This window comes from Rhinatrema bivittatum, chromosome 5 (assembly GCF_901001135.1).
Source record: "Rhinatrema bivittatum chromosome 5, aRhiBiv1.1, whole genome shotgun sequence".
NCBI classification, from domain to species: domain Eukaryota; kingdom Metazoa; phylum Chordata; class Amphibia; order Gymnophiona; family Rhinatrematidae; genus Rhinatrema; species Rhinatrema bivittatum.
Genome location: NC_042619.1, coordinates 252,406,592 through 252,430,699, shown reverse-complemented (window position 1 = coordinate 252,430,699; position 24,108 = coordinate 252,406,592). Strand labels below are relative to the sequence as shown.

Genomic DNA, 24,108 nt, shown 5'->3' with positions numbered 1-24,108 from the left:
GAGTATATAAACATTATGACAACTAATTCAGTTTAGGATAGGTGGATTATGAGGAGGATACATGATAAACTCTTGAGGAGAGTAGGAGAGATAAGGTTATTTAACTATTCACAAGTTGATAGGTATCAAGGGTGGGTAAGGAGAGGTAGTTCTTAAGGAGGGTTGAAGAGAGAATAGGTTCTTTAATTATTTATAATGTGGTAGGTGAGTAGGCGGAGATGGAGGGGTAGGAGGAGGATGGGGTTGTTGGGTTGGGAGGAGGAGGAGTAGGGAAAGGGGAGTGGTAGGTGGTGGGGTAGAGGGGTGATGGAAGTAAGGGGAGAGGGTGGGGTAGGGGGTCATGTATGTAAGGTTCATAAGGGGTTTTTTTTTTAAACAGATTTCTTGCTGTTAGCTCTGTTTACTAGATCAGTGCTTTAACCCATTAAGCTACAAGCTCTACTCAAGGGTATTGTGCTAATGCACGTAAGTAATAGGAGGCAATTGTTTGAGCCACTCTTAACGCACCAACAGACCTTCCCAGCATCCAGAAAATTTTATCTCTGCAGCACCGTAACACATATAGTGGGGCTGTTGTTAATTAAAGACTTACAAGCTCTAAGGCCTAGATTCATCAAATTGCTATATTTATCATGGGAATATGGCATATTAGCGGCCATGAAAAAAAGGGATGTGATTAGGCAAATGGAAATGGCATCGGCACGTATCCCTTTTAGTGTAAAACTTTTTATTAACCAAAGTTACCAAATACACAAAACTTCAGAGTGCAATGTCTCTTATGCACTCCAAAGGTAAATCAGAAAAACTATAAAATGTGCCATTTTCACTTTCTTTTTCCTCTCAACCCTAGCCCTTGCTGCCCAGAACAAATCCACATAACCCCCATCCCATCCCCCCCATTTACGTGATGGAAGCGGGATTTGTGTGCACATGTGCGCGTACATATCTAATAGGGTGCACGTGTAGAAGCTTTCAGCCCATTTGATGACACGCGTTCATATACATGCCTATGTTATAATGGCTGCAGCTACTGCATTACATACACGTGTACATGTGCGCATGATATCAAATAGGCTGAAAGCTCCTACACGTGCGCCCTATTTGACATGTACACACACATGTGCACGCAACTCCTGCTTCCATCACGTAAATGGACCAGTGAGCCAGCCAGTTTCCCACTATTATTACACTTCCCTCTAACAGAAGATTTAGGAAGAAAGGATAGGTAAGAAAAGGTATTTTTTTTTTGACCCAGCAGGGCCAATTAAGTGTGTCTGAGAAAAGCCCTCGTTTTAGCTCTCCCGATATTAGCTGCCATAACAGCTGCGATCCACGATAACAGCGCCTATCCCGTGATAAAAACTATTTTTCCACTCTTAATGCACAAAAAAGATGCGATAAAGTCCCTCATTTGCATAAAAAGTTACCTGTTGCATACTCATTATCAAATTTGCATACAAACACACGACGGGATAAATAATGTGTGTTTTATTGCGTGTTAGGGCCCTAATGCAATTTGGGAAAAAAGGGCGGCTATTTAACTAGGGGAGTTAGGAAGTCCTATCCCTTACCTGGGTGAACTGGGAACAAAGTGGGAAAATTGGTAATTGCCTCGGCGCACGTCTACTAAAATCCCCCCACTTACATTGTAGAAGTGGCATTTTGCCCGCAAAGGCGTGCATCTATTTAAAATTGCACTGCAAATTCAGCCTATTCTGTACCATGCATGCATATACGCACGTATGTTATTAAATGGCTGCGTCCCTTGGCATGAGCTGGCAAACATGCGCACCTGTTTAAAAGTTAACCATCATATTGTCAACAGTTTGGAAACTCACACTGAATAATGTCTGCAGTAGTTCTTATAGGCCTTGCTCCAGCTGAACTTGGTAAATTTCATAAAGGTATCATACTATGAACATATATGTAGCAAAGTTACACCAGCATTACAGACAAGCCACAGAAACAACCAGTGTTCATCAATAGGTAGAAGGAGGGTCAAAGCAATTCAAATATCCAATTGGTTTCTCAAAGCTTTATAATCATTTATTTATTTATTTAGCATTTTTCTATACCGACTTTCCAATAACAGAATTATTGATCAATTCGGTTTACATTCTAAACAATAACAATGACAAGTAAATGTCTTACAATGAACAGGTCGAATTAACTTGGATTACGATATATGGGGTTAATAACATAATTAAAAGGTACGGTGCCTAATGTAGGCTAGATAAACAGGTGGTAGGTATAAAGTTGGGTCTTGATATTAGACTGCCAAAGATCATGTGATTTCTCGAGAAGATCTATATAGTTCTCTAGCGTGTTACCATGGAGGGGATCATTGGCAGGGATATTCCGCAGGTTGCTGTTATGGGAAAGCTTGATTGAATAACCAAGTCTTGAGTCTTTTTTTAAATGTAGTTGAGCATTGCACTGATCTGAGATCTGACGGGAGAGTGTTCCAGAGTTTAGGACCAGCTGTGGAGAAAGCTCTTTTACTTAATGCTGACTTCATCGGTGGGATTTGAAGGTTGTTTTTGTAGGCTTGTCTCACTGGTCTGGTAGAGGTGTGGAGTTGGAGAGGGAATTTGAGCTCGAGTGGTGCCAGGTTGTGTAGTGCCTTGTGGGTTACTGAGAGCACTTTGAAAAGTATTCTGAATTTGACGGGAAGCCAGTGTAGGCTTTTTAAGATGGGTGAGATGTGGTCTCTTTTGTTGGACTTGGTTAAGATCCTTGCTGCAGCGTTTTGCAGCATCTGTAGCGGTTTTATGGCGTTGGCAGGGAGACCCAGTAGAAGTGAGTTGCAGTAATCTATTTTCGTGAGAATGATTGCTTGTAGAACTAATCGGAAGTCTTTAAAATGTAGGAGAGGTCTCAGTCTTTTTAAGACTTGTAATTTGAAGAATCCATCCTTTACGATGTTATTTATGAGTGATCTGTAATTCATTTGGTTGTCAAGTATAACTCCTAGATTTCTGACTTGTGGGGTCATTGTTAATTGAGTAGACATGATGGTACTTGGAAGTGTGTAGGTTCCGTTTTGGGAGATGAGGAGATATTCTGTTTTGTTTTGATTAAGGATCAAGTTGAGGCTAGTGAGTAAGTTGTTGATGGCTTGTTGGCAAGAGTTCCAGAAGTCCAGAGTTTTTTGGAGAGATTCAGTAATTGGAATCAGTATCTGAACATCGTCTGCGTATAAGTAGTGGATGAGATTTAGGTTGATGAGGAGCTGGCAAAGTGGTAGAAGGTAAATATTGAATAAGGTTGGAGAAAGTGACGATCCTTGTGGGACTCCTAAGTTGCAGGTGACTGGTTGAGATTCTTCCTTGTTGACCTTGACCTTATACTGGGCTTCTTTGTGATGTGTTAAGAGACAGCCAGTTTTCACTGCAGGTAAACACACCCGTGACATGGTCCATGTTTCGTAATAACTGCATTGGAAGAAACCTTGCATCTAGATTCAAAACTTTCAAAGTTTATACAAGCAAGGATGAATAACCTTGCTTGCTTCATCCTGATGGACACTCTTTGATGGTTGGGGCTTCCACCATTTGATGTCTGACAGAAACAACCAGGACAACAGCCTAACTGTAGGGGGTTAAACTTCCCTTCCCCTGCGGTAAATGAGCATGCTTAGCTGTTGGTTTCTCTCTCTCTCTTGGCCATATACATATTTCACAAGAAAAACAACATAGCTGCTGCTCACCATCTCCAGAAAGCCATTGCCTACTGATAGCAGACCTGGCTTCTATTTACTTCTGCTGCTTCTTCACCTGTGAGAGAATGAGAGAAAGGAGCCAGGGTGGAGAGAGTTTTGCAAGCCTCCTCTTTTTTGGAGGGACTGCCAGGCTCCTGAACATTCAGGAACCACTCTCTGGAGGCAATGCAGACCCCAAAGGGTACTATGACCACTGTCATTCTCTGGAGATTGCACAGACCCCCAAGGGTGCTGGGCCAAACTTCCAGGAGCTCAACCAGGGCAGAGCCTGGGAAATTGGTAGTTGTCCCAGGAGCAACAAGGACTCAGTCAAGCTGGGGCCTCATTCTGACTCTGGGAGCTCCATCCTCTTCATATGTCCGCCGATGCAGGAGACAGAGATTACTGATATTGGATCAGGACCACACCCCCTTTGTAGCCTAGCGTAAGGTCATGAAAGAGGTCTGTCCTTTCTCTCCATCAAGCTGTGGAGGAGAGAGATCCCCAGTGAAACAAGACTGGTCTAGAAGACAAAATGGAAGCTAGAGTTAGGGCAGCAAAGGTGCGACCGAGAATAATGTAGGTAATTAGAGATGGTGATTCAATGAAGATCAGATATGATGATATTCTAAATATTTCAAGGGTTATGAATGGTATTGATCAGCTTATTTGCATAGTGTAAACAGGCCTAGAATATCAACCCTTGTACTGTCTGAATAAGCTGAGAAATGTACTCCCCAGTCCTGGGGCCCAGATTGACGAAATCAGTCTGAGTTTTCAGGCCGAATCTGATTCTGGCCAGAGAGAAAGTCTGGCGCCCAATGTGCAGGAAGGCTATTCCAGGCATTCCATGCAGCAAGGTGGAAAGCACGGGGCTGAGATTTGGCGATATGGGATAAGAGCATAGATAAGAGTAGCTTGCCTGATGAACAAAGTTTGGAAAGAGGAGTGAAAGGGGAAAGAAAGGAGGGGTAATGGAGTGAATGCACTTGTGGGCAGGTATAAGAAGTTTGAATTCTTGTGAATGTGTATGGGAAGGCATTGTAATGATCTGAGAGGAGGGGTTACATGATCGTAACAGCGCAATCTATAGATAAGTCATGCCACTGAGTTTTGAACAGATTGTAACGCAGAGTGGAAGGGAATAGCAGGGATGCAGCTGTTTCTTTTGACACTGGATTTTACAGAGATAATCTGTGCTCTGAGACCTTGCCTTTTCTTTTAATCTCTTTTTGGAAGTGAGCCTAGGAAAGTCTCAGCATGATTATCAGGTGCAGGGAGCACTGCAGCCACAGGAGAAAGACTTCCACTTGTCCCAGAAAGCTCTGACATTGCTTGAAAATGAAGGCATGAGGAAAGGGCTGGATCTGACCATTGGTAAGTCCAGTTGTGGAAAGACTATTCCTAGAGGGTGGTCACAGCTAGGAAGCAGGTTCAATATAGCCACAGTGGCTACAGCAGTAGCTGTGAAGAGCTTTAGAGCTGCAGAAACTGTGCCGAGATCTCTGAGGGAGGCCATATGTGCTGGAAATGTGGCATGTTAAGTTGGGGGGCAGGGAGAATTCCCTTTGAGGGCAGTGAGGATATGAAGAAAACACTAGATGCAGCTTGTCATGTAACACCTCCACGCTACCCCTAACACTCACTCAGGGTTGATCTTGTGGCCACTCAAGAGGGTCCTGCCAAACACTGCCCAAGCTTGCCTGCACCTGCACCCGTGCTCCTACACTGGCAACCTCCCACCTGCCAGCTGGATTCCTGATTGCCTTTGGGCAAGTATCCTGCCCGTAAGCTGTCCCCTGGTGGTTTCTAGGGCCACCACACAACCAAGGGTCACATAGTTCCTAGAAATACGCCTAAGACCAAAAACTCACAATACTGGGATCGTTAATCAGTCCAAGCAGACAGAGCTAACAAAAAGAAAATTGATTCTTACCTGCTAATTTTCGTTCCTGTAGTTCCACCGATCTGTCCAGACTCCTAGGTTTTGCCTCCCTTCCAGCAGATGGAGAGAGACAAAGTTTCAATGACACTGCCACACAACCCGAGGTGCTACCTGCAGTCCCTCGGTATTGATATGTACCCATGCCAAAAAAGGAACAAATTCCAATATAATAACCAAATAATGCCCCCTTGAACGAGGAGTGGAAAGTGGAAAAACATTAACATATAACCTTGCCCACACTAAACCTGTGTAGGACGAACAAAACCTGAGCCATTCTTCGGATTAACCACACTAACAGATCGAGCGGACTCGCCAATGTTCTCCCTTTTCCCCCGAGGGCGTGACTCTATACTGATCTGTGCTTCTACAGGAACGAAAATTAGTAGGTAAGAACCAATTTTCCTTTCCCTGTATGTACCAAAGCTTCCCTAAACGGGCTGGGACTCCTGGGTTCCTGAGCCACTGCCCAATTCTTGGTGCCACCCTGTCAGTTGATGTAAGCCACCGTCGTTGCATTGTCCCTCTCAACAGGGGCAGAAACACGCACAGTGCCAAATGCACTGCCTTCGTTTCCAGGCGATTGATGGACCACAACGCTTCCTCCGTCGACTACTGTCCCTAAACTGACTGGTTCTGAAACACCGCCCCCCAGCTGGAGAGACTGGCATTGATGGTAACAATCATCCAGACTGGAACTTCCAAGTCCACACCTCATCTCAACTTGTCCGGACCAAGCCACCACGAGAGACTGGACCTGGCCAACTCCAGAAGAAGAAGTGGCAACTTAAACTATTCCGACACCGGGTCCCAGCGGGACAGCAAAGCGGACTGTAGAGGCCGCATATGAGCAAAAGCCCAAGGGACCAACTCCAAGGTAGAAGCCATGGAGCCGAGAACCTAAAAGTAATCCCAGACCTTGGACACCTGCTTCTCCAACAAACCGTGAATTTGAGCTTGCAACTTGGAAATCCGCTCCTCGGTGAGAAAAACCTTCCCCACCTTGGTATCGAAACATGGCTCCAGAAATTCTAAAATCTGAGAAGGGAAAAGATGACTCTTGGAACGATTGACTATCCACCTTAATGAACTCAGGCGCTGAAGGACCAAGTCCACCGCCTCCCAGCAAAGAACCTCCAACTTCGCTCGAATCAGCCTGTCGTCCAGTTACGGCTGAACAATACACCCTCCCTTCAGAGGGCCACCGCCACCATGACCATAACCTTGGTGAAAGTTCTGGGCACCATTGCCAAACCGAAGGGCAGAGCACAAAATTGAAAATGCTAACCCATGACCATGAATCTCAGATATCTTTGATGATCAAGTGCAAGTACACTTCGGTCAAATCCAGGGACACCAGGAATTCCCCCTTGCGCACCACCACAATCACCGAATGCAGGGTTTCCATCCGATAATGAGGAACCTCAGAGCTACGTTCACATTTTTTAAATCCAAGATTGGGCAGATCGTGCCCTCCTTCTTGGGAACTACGAAATAAATGGAATAACAGCCTGTCCCCTGTTCCTCCAGAGGGACCGGGACAATGGCTTCCAGCATGCAGAGACGACTGACGGTTTCTTGCACCACAATCATCTTCTTATAAGTGAATGGGGAGACAATGAACAAGTCTTGCAGTGGCCGAGCAAATTCTAAAGCGTAACCTTGCCTTATCACGCTTAAGACTCACTGGTTTGATATGATCTGGTCCATTCCTCGTAAAAAAGAGCTAACTGACCCCCTATAAGAGGAACCGAGGAATGGACCGGCCTCGCTTCATTGGGTGGACTTGGATCCACCACTGCCCTGAGTAGAGCCAGCCTTCGCCCATGAAAGAACTGGTTCCAGGACGGTTTCCTTCCTGAGGACTGCCTCTGGGAGCCACTTGAAGACCTGTTAGGCCGAAAAAGCTTACTCTCTCTGAAACGAGCATGAAGAAAAAGATCCTTTCCCGTTTGGTTTATCCTCAGGCAATTTGTGAGTCTTATTTTCTCCGAGAAGTTTGAAAATCTCCAAGTCCTGACCAAAGAGCAACTTCCCTTTGAAGGGCAAGGCTCCCAACTGCGACTTGGATGAAATATCCACCAACCGATTCCTCAACCAGAGGAGTCTCCAGGCTGAGACCAACATCATGGTCCTGGATGAAGTACTAAAGAGGTTATATAACGTATCAGCTCCAAGGCCACCACAGCTTCCAGCCACTCTGCCTGCTTTGCCTCAGAGTCCGACAAGGATTCTGAGGCAGTTACAGGCAGACAAGGATTCTGAGCAGTTACAGGCAGACAAAGATTTGTCTGCCTGTAACTGCTATTCCCAGCGCAGACTGGCTCGCAGCATAAAACTGTTGCACACCGCCGCTCAAAATCCTCAAAAATCTTCTTGACGTGAACTTACAGCTTCCTTTCTTGAAGGTCTTTCAGCACTCTAGAACCGGCCGTCTTCTTAGTAACAGCTGAAACCGAGGCATCTACCTTTGGGATCTTCAGGAGCTCAAGCGTATCCTTTGGCAAAGGATATAATTTGTCCATGGCTCTGCTAACCTTCAAGTCGGTGTCAGGAGTATCCCACTCCCTAAATACCAACTTTTTGATTTGTAGACGGGAAAGGACTTTGCTGGACCCTAAAGGCCATCCATGACTGGATCCTCCTCTTCCTGATCAGATTCCTCTTGCGGAACATAAGGTATCAGGGGACTCAGCTCCTCCTTGTGGAAGAGCTGCACCACCTTAGGATCATCCCCTTCCATGGCTTGGGATTTCCCCAACACCTCATTCAGATCGTAATCCACCGCCGGATCCATGTCCTGCGGGTTGCGCTCTGGCAGATCCTCATTCTCTGAAACCTCAGAGGAACTATCCACGGCGGCTGGCGGAGCCGGAGCCCCTGGAACTCGCCGAACTCTTGTAGCCCCCGCCGCCTGAAAAGGCCTAACCCTCTTAGAAGACCCAGGGCGTATCGGCGCCCCCTGCTCAGCACTATGCCATCCCGCGGACTTCCGAGCTGTATAAGCCCTGTGTAACAGTAGGACAAAATCTGCAGAAAAATCAGAAGAGCCATCTGACTCTCCCAGCAGGTCTTCCTCGCTGCCTGAGTGAGTTTCCTCAGCATTATGACCTCCCTTGGAGGCCCCAACCACAGGGGACAAAGGAGAAGGGAAATCCCCCTCCCCCTCCGCAGCTGGCGAAGCAGCAGTGAAGGAGGACAAAATAGCCTCTGATCCCACACTTAGCGGGAATGGATTGTCCACCGGCTGCTTCGCACGAGCGAGCCTCCCAAGCTCGCAGCGCCCATCCGAAATGGTCACTATCGCTATTGAAGTGCTCTCTCCACCGAAGAGGCACTTAGAGCATTTACCGTCCCGAGAAAGACGCAAGCATGTATCCACAACGTGAACAGCTCAAGCTGTGCAGTATTTCAGCAGGGTGCCGGGCTGCGATGATTACCAGCCATCAGAGGAACCGGAGAAGAAAGAGAGAGCCATCTGTACTGCAATAACAAAGAGTGGTGTGAACGAGGAACCGGTGTAAGCATTCACTGACTTCAGCGGTTGGGGCTGACAGAACTTTTTAATTTTTTTTTTTTTTTGTAAACTTTAATCAGGCTTAGCAGCGCAACAAGCAAAGACCACTTCCCTGACACAGAAGACTGGCCTCAGGCTCTGTTCGTCCTCCAAGGGTGAGGGAACTGGATCACCAGATGTCTGCCCCTACCAGCGATGAAGAACCGAGCAATAAAGGTTTCCCAACCTCCTGGTCATCTGCCTCTAAAACCAAGGGGGTGGCCCCACCAGGACCTAACAACGCCCTGGGAGACAATCTTCAAGAATCTTTTCTTTTTTTTTTTTTTTTAAATCAGTCTCAGACTGCAAGTTTTGCACCTCCACTATCTGCTGGAGACAGAGAAATACTGAGGCAGTGTCAGTGAAATTTTCTCTGTCTCCATCTGCTGGAAGGGAGGCAAAAACCCAGGAGTCTGGACTGATCTGGATACATACAGAGAACTAATATGTTTATTAACAAAAAGTAAAAACAGTGAATGAAAAGAAGATTAAATCTGCAAACAGGTAAAACAACAAGGATTAAACAGCAAAAGTTAACTAAACACTTCCACTACTTATTAGTGTCTGGGAAATCAGGAAAAAAAGGCTATCCACAGGAGCTGAACAAGGGCCTTAGCACAGAGATCTATGCCCTCTGATCCCCCAGCAGAGACTGGAGAATTCCAGAAACATCAGGGCAAGTTCTCTGTCTACAGGGCCAATCAGTGCACAAAATACTAACTATTGCCCCCTGACCAATGGTGTTCTGATTAGTAATAGTTTTCTGACCAATGGCACTGCAGGTTTCAGTCTTACATTTTCTTAGGGATGCTGAGATGTGTATGCTGTCCCAGCCTTATTCTGAGTCAAGGCAGCATCCAAATCTTCACAGTGCAGAGGTCAAACACCACCTGCAGGCCAGCACGATAAACCACAAAGGATGCAAAACCCGTTTCATCACATAATTTGTACAAAGATCTCACTCTTATGCTTTGGTTAGAAATGGTACTCATCTGCGTATGGGCAAAACATTCAGTGGGGGCACTCTATGAAGGGAACGTGACTCAAATCTGATGGGTTGTAAGAACTAATTACTGAAATGTTGGACTGTACCAAAAAGTCCCTCATGTGCCAGGTGTCTCCGTCTTTCTTTTACACTGTCTCTAGGAGCTACATCTAAAAAGCAATGAAAACCCCTAGGACACAGCTGGGTTCCACTTCGAGAGTACAGGAGCTCTCCGCCATCGCCCAAGGCATGGAAGTGCATATAGACAGCTCCATTCCCACATACTGGAGCTGCTAGAAACTGAACAAGGATTGGAGGGAAGCCCGCACCAAAATTCCTTGTGACTCAGTTCAGTGGAGATGGGGTATAGTGGGGGAGAGTGAGGAAGATTCCTAGAGGGTGATCCCTGTTGATTCCTCTCCTTTCTCACAGGTAGGAAAGCCTTACCAAGGCTGGAGCAGGCCTGCAGGATGAGCACACGACTGAAAGCAGGCTCTGAGATGAACCTTCTCGCCATTGGCAAGTCCCTCAAGCAGGCATCTAGCAGCATCAGCTCAGCAGCTTCTGAGGTAACCACATGCAGCAGGAGCAGGCAGTGAGAACCGGGGAGTGTCCGTAGGATGACACCATGAGCTGAATATGATAAGGACACAGATGAATGACACCAAACAAAACAGAGGACCATTTAGAAGAGCTCCTGGCACTCTGCTGGTGCCTGGACTTCTCAATGGCACTCCGAAGATGCTTTCAGTCTTGTTGTACTCAAGGGGACTTAGAATAAGAGGGAGTGAAGAACCATTACCTAAGTGGGTTTCTCTGCATGTGGAAGTGATGATTCTTGTGGGAGCAGTGTGGGTCTCTCTTACTAAAGTGTGGTCTCTATTGATTTCTGGTCAGTGGATTTGGAGGAGCAGTCTCCACTTAGGCTGAAATACTGATTTTCTTTTTCTTTCTTTTGCATGATCTTTTTGGTCCTTATCCCCAGATTTCCTTCCTTGTGCCCATCCTGAAAAGAACAGCATCAGCTAAAAGCAGCCTGAAGAGAACACCATCCATGCTGACCAGTGAAAAGGGAGACTTCTTCCAGAGGACAAAGGTGTGTGGCACCAAGAGGGCAAGGAATGGGAGGTGGCTCAAGACAGTGGGTAGGATGGGGGACTGACCCCTGGATGTTGTTAGGACCCTGGAGGACAGGGGTGTGAATGCTGCAATGGGGAGCTGGGGGAGGGGGGAGACATCAGCACCTTTACTTCCTGCATGAAGGGAAAAAAAGGAGCCAAAATCAATGAGCGGGGATCTCATGCTGCAGAAAATGAAAAGCCAAACTGCAATGCAAAACCCCTCAGTTTCCCAAATATCAGGAGAGTGAGCAGGAGGAGGTGAGACCTTGAGTCTCGGCGAAAACCCAGAGCAGCCAGGTGAACTCCCCGAGGTACCATCAAAAGCAGGGCACCAAGAAGAGTCTAGATCACTTCCTGCAGATGGAGGGGACAGAGATATAGGTATCGAACTTCTCAGAACTACTGCAGGTTCATCCCTGCGTCATCACCAGGCGCGTACCAAAGGGGCAGCTGAAGCATCTTTTACTTGATGGCTTTGATGTCACGGTCACTTTTCGTGACCTGTGTCTGTGGGATAATAGCACTATCCATAATACATTGATCCTGCTCTGTCTTGGCACTTGATGTGTTTAATTGGCCTTAGGGTTCATTTGTTCTGTTTGCAGACCTTACACTGATGCAGGACCATCCCTGGAAGGGCCTGCATCCATTCAACTCAGAGTAAATCCAGCTCCAGGAAACATTCAAGGACGCGTGACTACACACACCCTCCCCGTGCTTGTCGTTTTCAGGAATGGGAGATGAGGACGTTGATGTAGTTCTCCTCCACCTGCCACATCCTGTTGCTGGATCTTGATGTACGCATCAAGATAGCTGTGTGTGTAATGTTCCAGCTGCATGTGGACCGTGCAGAGAAAGATTTTGTATTTTTCACAGTAGTTAGTGTTTTTTCAGTTTATTTGCTATTATCTGTGGTGTTCTCTTTTCCTCTTATGGTACTCGAGTTTGGAGAAGGGGAACAGTGCTTGTTTGCAGACTATCGTGAGCTTGTGGGTTTGGAGTCCCATCAAATCTTATTCTGGTGCAGGGGGATAGGGCTGCATATTGCAGTGCAGGCAAACAACCAGTTCTTCATGGTTCTTCTGGGGTAAACACTGGACCAAGGTCACAAGCCTACCACTGATACAAATAACCAATCCCACAAGGGCTATATTGCCACCTCCTCACATTCTATAATCTGATTAAAACTTACTTGAACAGACTCTATTATGTCTTGTGAGCATTTCATTCTTTTGGTCTGACCAGCGTCATTGTGCTTCCTGCTCCCTGGGTCAGGGAGAATCCATGAGGACTACCAGCACTGCTGCTTTGCTTTCAGAAAACGGAATCCTTTCCCTGCATAGGACATTCCCAGAATCTTTTGTCCAGGCAAGGCTGGGGCAGATCCTCATGACCATGTTCAGAAGTCTGTAGGGAAGCAGTGGCACTTTTTGTGCTATGCACAGACATTGGGTAGATAGTTCACATATTATTGCTCCTTTAGTGGGTCATAATTCAGTGCAGCTGATCAAAGTTCTGTGTCAAAGGTACTGGACCACTCTGTTAATGCAAATGTGCATATCTTTGTTTCTGGACTGCATCTTTGGGATGGGGGCAAAAGTAAAGCTATGACCTGGGAGGGACTTAAGTCACATAACTACTAGTCCGCCCTAAATTCATACAAGATCATGTCTGAAACCCTTCTACTTTTCTTTTTTGGGGAATTTCTAAATAGCCACGTTGTTTGTAATGTGCATGAGCACTTTTAACCCAAATGCATTACAGCCAATTGTCAAAGGAAAACCAGATGAGCCAATTTACCTAGGTAAATGACTTTGAAAATTGCCCTTTCTATAACCAAGGAAGGATATGAATGGGTCTGGGCATCTCAAATTGTTATGAGGCACAGACAATTGTTAGCTGATAAGAAAATAAGGGAAAGCTGTGGTCTATGGCATTGCAGCAGAAAGTGACTTGGGATCTTCCACTTCTTGTCTGCTATCAGATTCTAGGCTGGGTGCTTGACAGTGGCTTCTGCCAGTCCATCCGGTAGCTGTGTGGCGTTATGAGAAGCCCCTTCCCCACAGACTGAAAAGGTTCAATCTGCCTGTGTGTGTAATAATGCCAATAGTGATAATGTTCCAAGGAAGGGCACAGTATATTTAAATTTACCATGGTTTCTCTTAATTCTGCAACCTAAATTTGTTTTTCCAACTTTTGATAATGCATAAACATAAAAAAGTGTACTTTTTTTTAATATATATAAATCTTAAGATATAGTTCATTGTTTATACTATTTAATTCTGTTTGTATGTCAGGACTCTCTGTTAAAATAAAAGCGTACTTTCCAGCCAGTGGCCTGTTGCTCTTTCCTTCTAAGTAGAAGGGGGGTGACCCTTCATCTCACTTTCATTCCCTATAAGGGCCCCCTGCGCCTGTTTTTTTCAGGATCCCGTCTGAGCACTCTCCCCCAGGGAAGCCTCCCCTCCAAGGATATCTCTGGAATCGATACTCCATATCCTGAGATCTGGAGTTCATCGCCCCATGTCATAGGGACCTCCACCCTTCAGCAGCTTCCGGGAACTCTTCAGCCGCCCGAGACACTTCTCTCCGTGCAGCAGATTCCGGAACTCCTTCCCCCCCCCCCCGCAGGCTCTCCCGGGATCCCCCGTCGCATTTCTCGGGGCCCTTCCCTCGGTTCCGGGGCGGGGCCGATGCGGCCTTCCCCTTCGCTCGGGCCGTGGCGGGGCGGGTTCAGCGGGAGAGGCTGGGCCGGCTCTGATCGCGAGAAGGAGCCGGGATAGAGCGTGCGAGGCGGGGAACGGCGGAGCCATGCTGAGCCGCCTCGGAGCCTTCCTGCAGCAGGCCGTGGAGGCGGTGAGCGTTGGTGGCGAAGAAGAGCGAGGCCCCGGGGAGGTAGCTCGGGCCGCCTCCCCCCTTCGTCGGGCTGTGCAGCGGGCCTGACACCGACCCACGGTTTCTCTTCCCGAGCTCTGCGACGCTGCCGGGGCTTAAAGGGAAGATAACTTGGGGTTGAGGGGGAGCTGTGAGCGCGGTGTCCCGGAATTTGGGCAATGTATACCGCCTAGGTGAAAGAAGGGGGTCCTCTGGGAAGGAGGCACTGAGCGCTGTACATAGGGAGGGAGGGAGGGTGTCTTTTGGTTACAGGAGCTACTGGGCGCTGTACACCTGGGCGAAGGAGTTAAGAGCTGTATACTTGTGTGCAGAGGGTAGGAAAATTTGTTCTTACCTGCTAATTTTCGTTCCTGTGGTACCACAGATCAGTCCAGACAAGTGGGTTTATGCATCCCTACCAGCAGATGGAGCAGAGAGCAAAACTTTGAGGCACTGCTACTTAACCGATAGTGCCACCTGCAGTCCCTCAGTATTGACCTGTACCCAAGCCAAGAAATTTAGACTAATCCACCCTGAACTAAGGGCGAGCCGAGAAACCAGTTGGAGCCCCCTAAAACCAGGACCCTTAACATATGTAGAAGACAGTCTCAACAAAATCCAGAAGCGAGGAAGTCTTTCGATTGAAGGGGATGGGTCTCTGGACTGATCTGTTGTACTACAGGAACAAAAATGATCAGGTAAGAACACATTTTCCTTTCCTGTTCGCACCCCAGATCAGTCCAGACAAGTGGGATGTACCCGAGCTCCCCTACACTGTGCGGGAACCCGCATAATACACTTTCCCCAAAAGTCGCTTTGTCAGGTGCCTGCACATCTAAGCGATAATGTTTGGTGAAAGTGTGACAAAAAGACCATGTCGCAGCCCAACAGATCTCCTGTGGAGATAACAATTGATACTCTGCCCAGGCGGTCGCCTGCGCTCTAGTAGAATGTGCTCGCAACCCCTCTGGAGCTAGACAACCCCTACATATGTCAGTTGAACTTATAGCTTCTTTCAGCCATCTAGGAATAGTGCCCTTGGAAGCTTTGTCTCCTTTCTTTGCATCACTAAAAAGGCAATCAGATGATCCGATTGTCGAGAAGAGTTTGTCACTTTAAGATACCGCAAGAGCACCCGTCGCACATCCAAAAGGTGTAATTCCTTTGCCAACGGCTCTGAAGGGGACAAATTCAGAAAGGCCGGAAGCTTGTATCCCCATTTGAATTTTGAAGTTCCTCTATCCCAGTTATATGTATTCCCTTGTTCCTTGTAACGCTTCCATGCGACTTTCAGTTTCATTGTAAACCGGTGTGATTTGTATTTTATACACGAACGTTGGTATAGAAAAGTTAAAAATAAATAAATAAGCTCAACCAACTGGTTAAGATGAAAAGACAGCACCGCCTTAGGAAAAATGGAAGGGACCGTCCGCAACGATACCCTATCATCTGAAATCCTCAAAACGGGGGCTCTACAAGACAACACCTGAAGCTCCAAAATCCTTCTGGCAGAACAAATAGCCACCAAGATAAGTCTTCAAGGTCTTCAAGAAGACGTCTTTCTAACCGGCCCGAATGGAGGACCACACAGAACCCTGAGGACCAGGTTAAGGTTCCAGGCCGGACACACCTGGACCAGAGGATACAAATGTTTTGCCCCTTTTAAGAAACGCACCACATAAGGATGGGTAGCCACCAACCTGCCCTGCACCTTACCTAACAGAGACCCTAATGCCGCCATCTGAACCCAAAGGGAATTACATGCTAAGCCCTTAGCAAGACTGCTCTGCAGAAGTGATAAAACCTGTGGAATCTCCACCCTTAAGGGTTGAAAACCATTCTGCAAACACCATTGTTCAAACACTCTCCAAACACATACATAAGCCAAAGATGTAGAGGTCCTGCTGGCTTGCAGTAAGGTAGTAATCGCAGATTCCGAGTACCTTTTCATGTGGAGCCGCCTCCTTTCAAAAGCCAAGCCGCTAGACAAAAGTGGTCCACCCGGTCTGAAAATATGGGTTCCTGCCACAGCAGTCCTGACAGATATGCTAGACGTACAGGCCTATCTACCGCCAGATAAACTAGATCCGTGAACCATGGCCTGCGTGGCCACTCGGGCACCACCAGAATCACTCTGCCTGGATGCAGCTCAATGTGCTGTAACACTCTCCCTATGAGACACCATGGGGGAAACACGTACAGCAGCAGTCCTGTCGGCCATGGCTGGACGAGAGTGTCTATGCCCTCGGAACCAACCTCCCTCCTGTGACTGAAAAACCGGGCCATCTTCACATTTCCTGGAACTACCATGAGGTCCAGGTCCAGCGTGTCCCACCTATTCTGAATTGGGGCAAAGGCTTCTGCCGACAACTCCCACTCCCCGGAATCTAGCTGTTGCCTGCTGAAATAGTCCGCTTGCACGTTTTCCACGCCTGCCACATGCACCGCCGCTATTCTTGCTAGGTGGTTTTCCGCTCAAACAAACAGGTCTTGCACCACCAGACAACTTTTCATTCTGCCTTGACCATTGATGTACACCACCATCATGGCATTGTCGGAAAACACCCGTACTGACTTGTTCTGAATGAGCAGTAGAAAAGCAAGCAAGGCTTTGCAAACCACTCGTCTCCAATCGATTGATGGACCAGGATGCCGCCTCTGGCGATCACCACCCCTGGGCCGACCTGCCTTGACAAATCGCCCCCCATCCTTTGAGGCTGGCATCCGTGGTCGTCGCTACCCAGTCGGGCACCTCCAGGTCCATTCCTCTCTCCAAATTGCTCCGAGACAGCCACCATGACAGACTGCATCTGTCATCCCCTTGAAGAAGCAACGGAAGCTTGAATTTCACCAAACTGGACTCCACTGGGATAACAAGGTCCTCTGCAGAGGTCGCATATGAGCAACGGCCCAAGGAGCTAACTCCAACTTAGAAGCCATAGAACCCAGGACCTGCAGATAGTCCCAGACTCTAGTGACTGACAACCACAGAAAATGAAGAACTTGACCCTGCAACTTGGTCACTCTCTCCATGGTCAGGAACACCTTGCCTAACCGTATATCGACCAAGCCCCCAAATACTTGTAACAACTGGGACGGATCCAAATAGCTCTTTGACAAATTCGTCACCCAGCCCAAAGAGTCTAGAAGCTGCATGACCCGGCACACTGAACATCACTCCGCCTCTGACTTTGCCCTGATGAACCAATCACCCTGGTACAGATGCACCAGAATCCCTTCCCTCCTGAGAGCAGCCACCACCATCACTTTGGTGAACGTGTGCGGCGCAGTCGCCAATCTGAAAGGAAGGGCTTGAAACTGAAACTGTTCTCAGAGAACCATGAATCTCAGAAATCTCTGGTGATCCTTCCTGATGGGAATTTGGAGATAGGCCTCAGTCAAATCCAAGGAGGCCAGAAACTCCCCTGTGCATATTGCTGCTATCTGCTGCTATCACTGTCCGTAAAGTTTCCATCCGAAAATGGGGCACATGGAGTGCAAAATTTACCTTTTGCAGATCAAGAATGGGCCGAAACTTCCCTTCTTTTTTGCCCCCTTTCCTGCAGGAGAACCAGAACAATGGCTCGCAGATGATGAAGGTGTTGCACTGTATCCCATACTGCCTCATGTTTGGAATGGGAGATGCAACGGAAGACTACAAAGGCGTTCCTGAGTGGCCAAGAAAATTCTAAGGCATAACTGTCCCTGATCACCTCCAGCACCCACTGGTCCGACGTGATCTTGTTCCACGCCTTGTAGAAAAAGGGACAGCCTTCCTTTAATCACCTTCAGGAAGGAGTGGACCATTGGTTAAGCTTGATTTCGCCCTCCCCCCTGGGAAGCTCTGTCCTGAGGAGGTCTACGCTGCGTCCGAAAGGATGAAACTCTGCTTGTTCCCTGCTTTTGTGTCACAGACACTGAAGATCTACTGGAACGAAATATTCTTGTATCTCGAAAAAGAGTACATATGGGAAAGGACATTTTGGTAGCCTTTTTGTCCTCTGGCAACTTATTGCCCTTTGATCTTCATGAGTTGCTCCAGATACTCCCCAAACAGTACTTGCCTTTGATCGGGAGATTAGACAACTGGGCCTTAGACCACACATCTGTAGACCAATTTCGCAACCCCAACAGCCTTCGCACTGCCACCGCCGAGACCGTATTCCTGGCAGAAGTCTGAATCAAGTCATAGAGGGCATCCGCCACATAGGCCACACCTGCCTTCAGTCGGACAGCCTGGGCAGACTCCACTGCTGCCCCTGACATCACCTTGTGAGCCTTCTGCACCCAGCACAAGTAGGCTCTCTGCATCAAACTTCTGCAGACTGCTGCCCGAAGACTCAAGGCCAAAACCTCAAACAGCCTCTTCAACAGAATTTCCAGCTTATGATCCTGGATATCCTTTAGAGCGGCCGACCCCGCAACTGGGATGGTCATCGTCTTGGTCACTGCGGAAACTGCCACATCCACCGTGGAAATCTTCCAAGTGTCCAGAGTCTGCTCTGGCAAGGGATACAGTTTGGCCATAGCTCTGGACACCTTCAGGCCCACCTTGGGAGATTCCCACTCCCAATCCACCAACTTCTTTACCATCTTGGGCAAAAGTAAGGCCTTAGGATGTCTGAGTAGCCCCTCTAGGACCGGGTTCACCCCCTCATCATTCGAAGCCTCCTGTGCAACCTTGATCCCCAACTCTTCTAATACCTGAGGAATCAGGGGACCCAGCTCCTCCCTGTGGAACAACCGAACCACATGAGGGTCGTCACCTTCTACCACTGGGACGTCGGCCACATCCAGTGTAGGAACACCCACACCAGTGACCTGGTCTACTGCTGCTGATCAGGCACGTCTGACTCCTCAGACATGTCCTCGCCGTCCGCAATGGACTGCCCCAGCCCAAGAAGACGCCGTAGCCCCCAGGAGGTCTCTGGCCTTCCCCCCCCCCACCCCCCGAGGTTTCTTTGCCACTGGAGGCTGTTTGGGAAGTGAGCGACTGGAGCCTGCCTCCTTCTTGGCCAAATAGGCCTTATGAAGAAGCAGGACGAAATCTGCGTAAAAGGGCTCCAAATCCGGAGAGGTCCTCCCCTGAATTGTGTCCCCCTGGACCCCTGTCCCTTCCCTGCTCCCAGCAGTAGGTAAAGTGATGGAAGAAAGCAGGGGAGCGGAGTCCTGAGGCCCTGGAGTGGCTTCCCTGCTTCTGCCATGTGCTCTCAAAATGGTCTCCGGCTCCTCCGCCCCCCCCCCCCCCCCCCCCCGGGGCCTGTAGCACCAAGCCGGCTGACCTTGTGCATTGACCTTCTCCTCCACCTCACCCCCGAGGCGCAGTCCGTAAAAAATGCAGTTGCAGAGAGGCGACCCCCCCTGTAGACCGCAGCAACTTTTCCCGTGCTGAGTGGGCTTCGAGCCAAGCCCCTGCCGTGAAGAACTCCCCACCGGTGGCATGTCTCTGATCCCGAATGAGCAGCCGGCCCGCCGATTGGAAGACTTCAGCCCTCACTCACCACCCCTGCCTCCCGGCAGAAAAGGCCTCTCGGCACAGCTCCAACCCTGTCACTGCTCCTGCTGCCTCTGCACTGAACTTTTTTTTTCTTTTTTCTTAAAGGCAGAAGCCTCACAAACAGCCCTCAGAAAACAGCAAGGAATCAAAAGGGAAAAGGATACTTCCCTGACTTCAGGACACAGGAGAGAACAAGCGCTGGAGATGAGACGAACAAGGAACACCTGGCTTTCAACCTCCCCCCTGGCCACCAAGGGCTGAGGTAGCACAGGGATTACCAGCTTCCCCGCTAAGCCCAAGGGATGGCCCACGAAGTAACTTAACACCTTGGGGAGCTTTCCAGGAATCTTCTGTCTTCCTAAACTTTCTAAAAACTCCAGACTGCAGGTTTGCACCTCTACTATTTGCTGGAGACAGAGAAATACTGAGGGACTGCAGGTGGCACTCTCGGTTAAGTAGCAGTGCCTCAAAGTTTCGTTCTCTGCCTCCATCTGCTGGTAGGGAGGCATAAGCCCACTTGTCTGGACTGATCTGGGATATGCACAGGAACCTAGGCATACAGTGCAGTTGTTTCCTTGACCCCCAGGGGCTGTGTAAGGAGAGGCCCTGCATGTCTTAACCATGAAAAGAAGACATTGGGTGGAGGAGTATCATCCCTTTTTTGTGTTTGTTTGTTTTTTTTTGTTTTTTTTAAATGACAGCGTGAGCCCACCATTGACCTACTGGAGGCTTTTATAGAACACTGGAAGGGAATTACGCATTACTACATTGAAACTACAGGTAGGGAACTTGCAACAGAGAGAATCCGGAGTCACTGGTGTTATTTTGGGTAACATCTGAGGCATGGAGATATGGTCGGCTCCAGCATTCACGCATTGAATTGAACCTCAGAAATAGGTTCATCCTAGTTTTTAGTTTGAAACTGAAGTGTCTGTAGCTATTTGGGGCCATTAACTTTCCTTTCTTAACCCTCATTTATTTTGCTTTATTGTCCTGATGTTCCAGCATGACTTTGGTCCTTCAGGGGACATTCTGCTCCTCCTTGCATGGCCTATACTTCTGGAAATGTTTGTTTATTAGGATTTATGTATCACCTATACACACAGGACTAGGCAATTTACATTTCTGACTCACATAAAATGAAAAATACACTAACATAAATTAAGACAAAATTCATCCACAACAGTATAAGCTGATATGACTCAAATGAATGACTGTACACAGTCTTAAATAGACAGATAGGCCTACTGAAAAAGGAAGATTTTAAGCACCAATCTAAATGATTTTAGACAATTTGATTGGTGCAAAGTTTCCAGCAGTGAATTCCAAAAAGTAGTTGCTGCTACAGAAAAAGAGATTCTACAAGTCTAGCCTGCTTAATTGAAGGTATATCCAAGAGACCTTGCTGCTGTGATCTCAGCATGTGAGACAGCTGATAAAGCCGCACCAGTACACTGGCCGAAGGACAGTCATTGGAAGTAATTAATTTGTGTATGGTTACTCCAATTTTCAATCGAATTTGCTGGGAGATAAGAAGCCAGTGCAGTTCCATCAGTATTAGTGCAGTTCCATTAATGTTGTGTTGCGATCATTGTATTTCTGGGCGTTTCTGCTGTGTATTTATGTGCCTGTCCACTTCAGATGAAAAGACCACGGCTCGGCAGACCGACATCCCCTGGCGCCTGAAACAGATGCTGGATATCCTGGTGTACGAAGAGAAACAGCAGCAGTCAAGGGAAGAGACTGGGCCTTGTTTGGAGTATCTATTGCAGCATAAGATCCTGGAGACCCTCTGTACTCTGGGCAGAGCCGAGGTACTGCCTCACCATCTCAGGTCTCTTTTATAGAATTTTGTTTGATTGGAGCCCACTTATCACCAGAGCAGAAAGTGCATTTTTGTGCCTTCTGGTGAGAGTCTCCACCCCTTTTTACCTGTTACCTCAATGGCAGAATTCATTTTTCTTTCACATTGTTCATCCAAGCATGTTTACTATTTACAGTACCTTAAGAATCCATGTGCGAGCATCTCTGCAATTAAAATCCTGGCAGTCAGTTTCAGTGCTGGGGGGGTGGGGGGGAAGAGAGGTGCTATCCTTCCTGTACAGGGCACTGCTAGGGGAGATGTTATTCTTTCAGTGCTAACACTGCAGGGTAGTACTAGAGGAGATTATGTACAGCTGGAGATGCTATCCTTCCGCTGCAGGGCACTGCTAGGGGAGGTGCTTTCCTTCTGGTGCAGGGCATTAGTATTTATTTAATTGTAGGAGCAGTGACTGCTGTGGGAGGCGCAGTCCCTCCGCTGCAGGTCATTGCTAGGGCAGGCAATGTCCTTCCGCTTCAGAGCGTTAGTAGGGGAAATGCAGCATTGCTGGAGGTGCTGTCCTTTCTGTGCAAAACGTGGCTAGGGGAGATGCTGTCCTTCTGGTACTGGGCACTGCTAGGGGAGGTGCAGCCTATCCATTACCAACATTGCAGGGCATTAGTATGGGAGGCGCTGCCTTTCCTGTGCTGATACTCGGGCCGATACAGAAAAATTTGCGGGAGAGCCGGTGCTCCGAGGCGAGCGTCCGCTCTCCCGATGCGCGCCCAGGCCCCCCTCCTGGGCGCGCTATTTTGTATTCAAATGCGGGACCGTGGTAATAAGGAGGTGCTAGGGACACTTGTGGTCCCTAGCACCTCCTTATTGGCAGAAGCAGCGGGTGTCAGTGGGTTTGACAGCCAACGCTTAATGTTACCGGCGTCTGTTGTCGAACCCGCTGACAGCCACGGGTTTGGAAAATGGACGCCGGCAAAATTGAGCGTCTGTCTTCCAACCCGTGAGCCGCAGGCTGATTTTTTTTTTTTTTTTCTGCTTTTCTGTACACTTTCCCGGTGCTGGCTGAAATTAACTCCTGCTTTTGGGCAGGCGTTCATTTCTGAGAGTAAAATGTGCGGCTTGGCTGCACACGTTACTTTCTGTATCGCGCGGGTCTAACTAATAGGCCCATCAACGTGCATTTGCATGTTGTGGGCGCTATTAGTTTCGGGGGGGGGGGGGGGGTTTGGACGCGCGTTTTCCTCGCGCTATTACCCTTTACTGTATAAGGGGTAATAATAGCGCGTCCAGATGGGGGCTAACCCGTTCTGTATTGGCCTGACTGTGAGGTATTAGTAAAGGATATGCTGCACTGCTGGAGGCTTTGTCCTACAAGTGCAGGGCAGCAGTGTTTATTTGCTGCTTTTTTAATGGCACTTTCCAGGCCAAAATAAACTGCCCAAAGCGGTGTACATCAGTTAAAGCAATATAAACAGCAAAATTAATCACTACAGAACAAGCTTAAATTAGGGGAGGTGCTGCTTAGCTGATTAGTCTGACCTTCCAGTGCTGATGTAAGTTGTTAATATTTGTATTATAAAGTCTGTGCTGCTGATGACGTGACATTGGATGGAAAGAGTCTTGAGAAATAATGTAGAATTGTCCCTGTCTTGGCTGCAGTACCCACCAGGAATGAAGCAGCAGGTGCTGCAGTTTTTTAGCAGAGTTTTGGCCCAAGTGCAGCATCCGCTTCTGCATTATCTGAACGTGCATCGACCTGTGCAGGTAAGGCTTCACAGTTCAGGGGAGTGAGCACTGGAAAAACTGAATTTCAATGTGCATTGGCTACCACTGATAACAAGCAGCACCTAAAGCTGACTAACTGTTCTCCTTAGGCGCTAAATCATCTCAGGAGATGAGGTAGTGAGATTGTTGAAGGAGAATGTGTGTGAAATGTGGATCTGATGAAAATTTGGTTATGGGAAAACTGGAAAACTGGTGTGTGCTATTTTTATTGCTGATTATGCGTGTGTGTGTGTGTGTGTGCACAGATTCCTGGGTTTTGCATCCCTTCCAACAGATGGAGACAGAGAAAGTTTTACTGACACTGTACATAACCTGGAGTGCTTCCTACAGTCCATCTAGTATTTCTCGGTCTCCAGCAGATGGTAGATGGTGTAAAACCTGCAGACTGGCGAGAAAAAAAAAATGAATAAAAGACAAAATTTCTGGATCCTCCCAGGGGGTTGTGAGGTCCTGGTGGGGCCATCCCCCCTGGTTTGAGGTGAATGAGCAGAGGATTGGTGACCCTTCTGGTAGCTTGGTCCGGAGGTCTGTGGGGGTGGACATTTGGTGGTCCAGATCCCTCATCCCCATGAGACAGTGGTAAAACCTGCTGGCAGTTCTGCACTGCATGCCCAGTAGAGCAGGGAAGTATCCCTTTTATATGGTTTGACCTGGGCTGGGTCACTAAAGTTTGGTGAAAGGAATGGAGACAGATATAGCCAGTGGTCTGGCTGTCTTCTGATCCGCCATGCAGCCTGCGCTCCTGGAACAGGAACCTCTGCACCAAAGGGAAGGTATTGGCTTCTATGTTTCCTGTTTGTACCCCAGATTAGTTCAGACAAGTGAGTTAATG

At 48.0% G+C, this 24,108-nt stretch overlaps 2 protein-coding genes across 9 annotated transcripts in view; both read left to right on the top strand.

Moving 5' to 3' along the window:
* Positions 1-13,631, top strand: part of LOC115092668 (actin filament-associated protein 1-like 2) — a 62,149-nt gene extending 48,518 nt beyond the window's left edge. For 5 of the 6 annotated variants that reach the window (XM_029603842.1, XM_029603841.1, XM_029603844.1 and 2 more), the window contains exons 10-13: positions 4,940-5,077; positions 10,616-10,752; positions 11,169-11,279; positions 11,910-13,631. In XM_029603842.1, coding sequence (XP_029459702.1) covers positions 4,940-5,077; positions 10,616-10,752; positions 11,169-11,279; positions 11,910-11,921 — 398 coding nt within the window. In that variant the 3' untranslated portion in view covers positions 11,922-13,631. The other variant, XM_029603846.1, reaches the window with a different exon arrangement.
* A 118-nt stretch (positions 13,632-13,749) lies between these two features.
* Positions 13,750-24,108, top strand: part of FAM160B2 (family with sequence similarity 160 member B2) — a 120,980-nt gene continuing 110,621 nt past the window's right edge. For 2 of the 3 annotated variants that reach the window (XM_029603840.1, XM_029603838.1), the window contains exons 1-4: positions 13,750-14,199; positions 20,377-20,455; positions 21,317-21,489; positions 23,151-23,255. In XM_029603840.1, coding sequence (XP_029459700.1) covers positions 14,116-14,199; positions 20,377-20,455; positions 21,317-21,489; positions 23,151-23,255 — 441 coding nt within the window. In that variant the 5' untranslated portion in view covers positions 13,750-14,115. The remainder of the gene's footprint in view (positions 14,200-20,376; positions 20,456-21,316; positions 21,490-23,150; positions 23,256-24,108) is intronic. The other variant, XM_029603839.1, reaches the window with a different exon arrangement.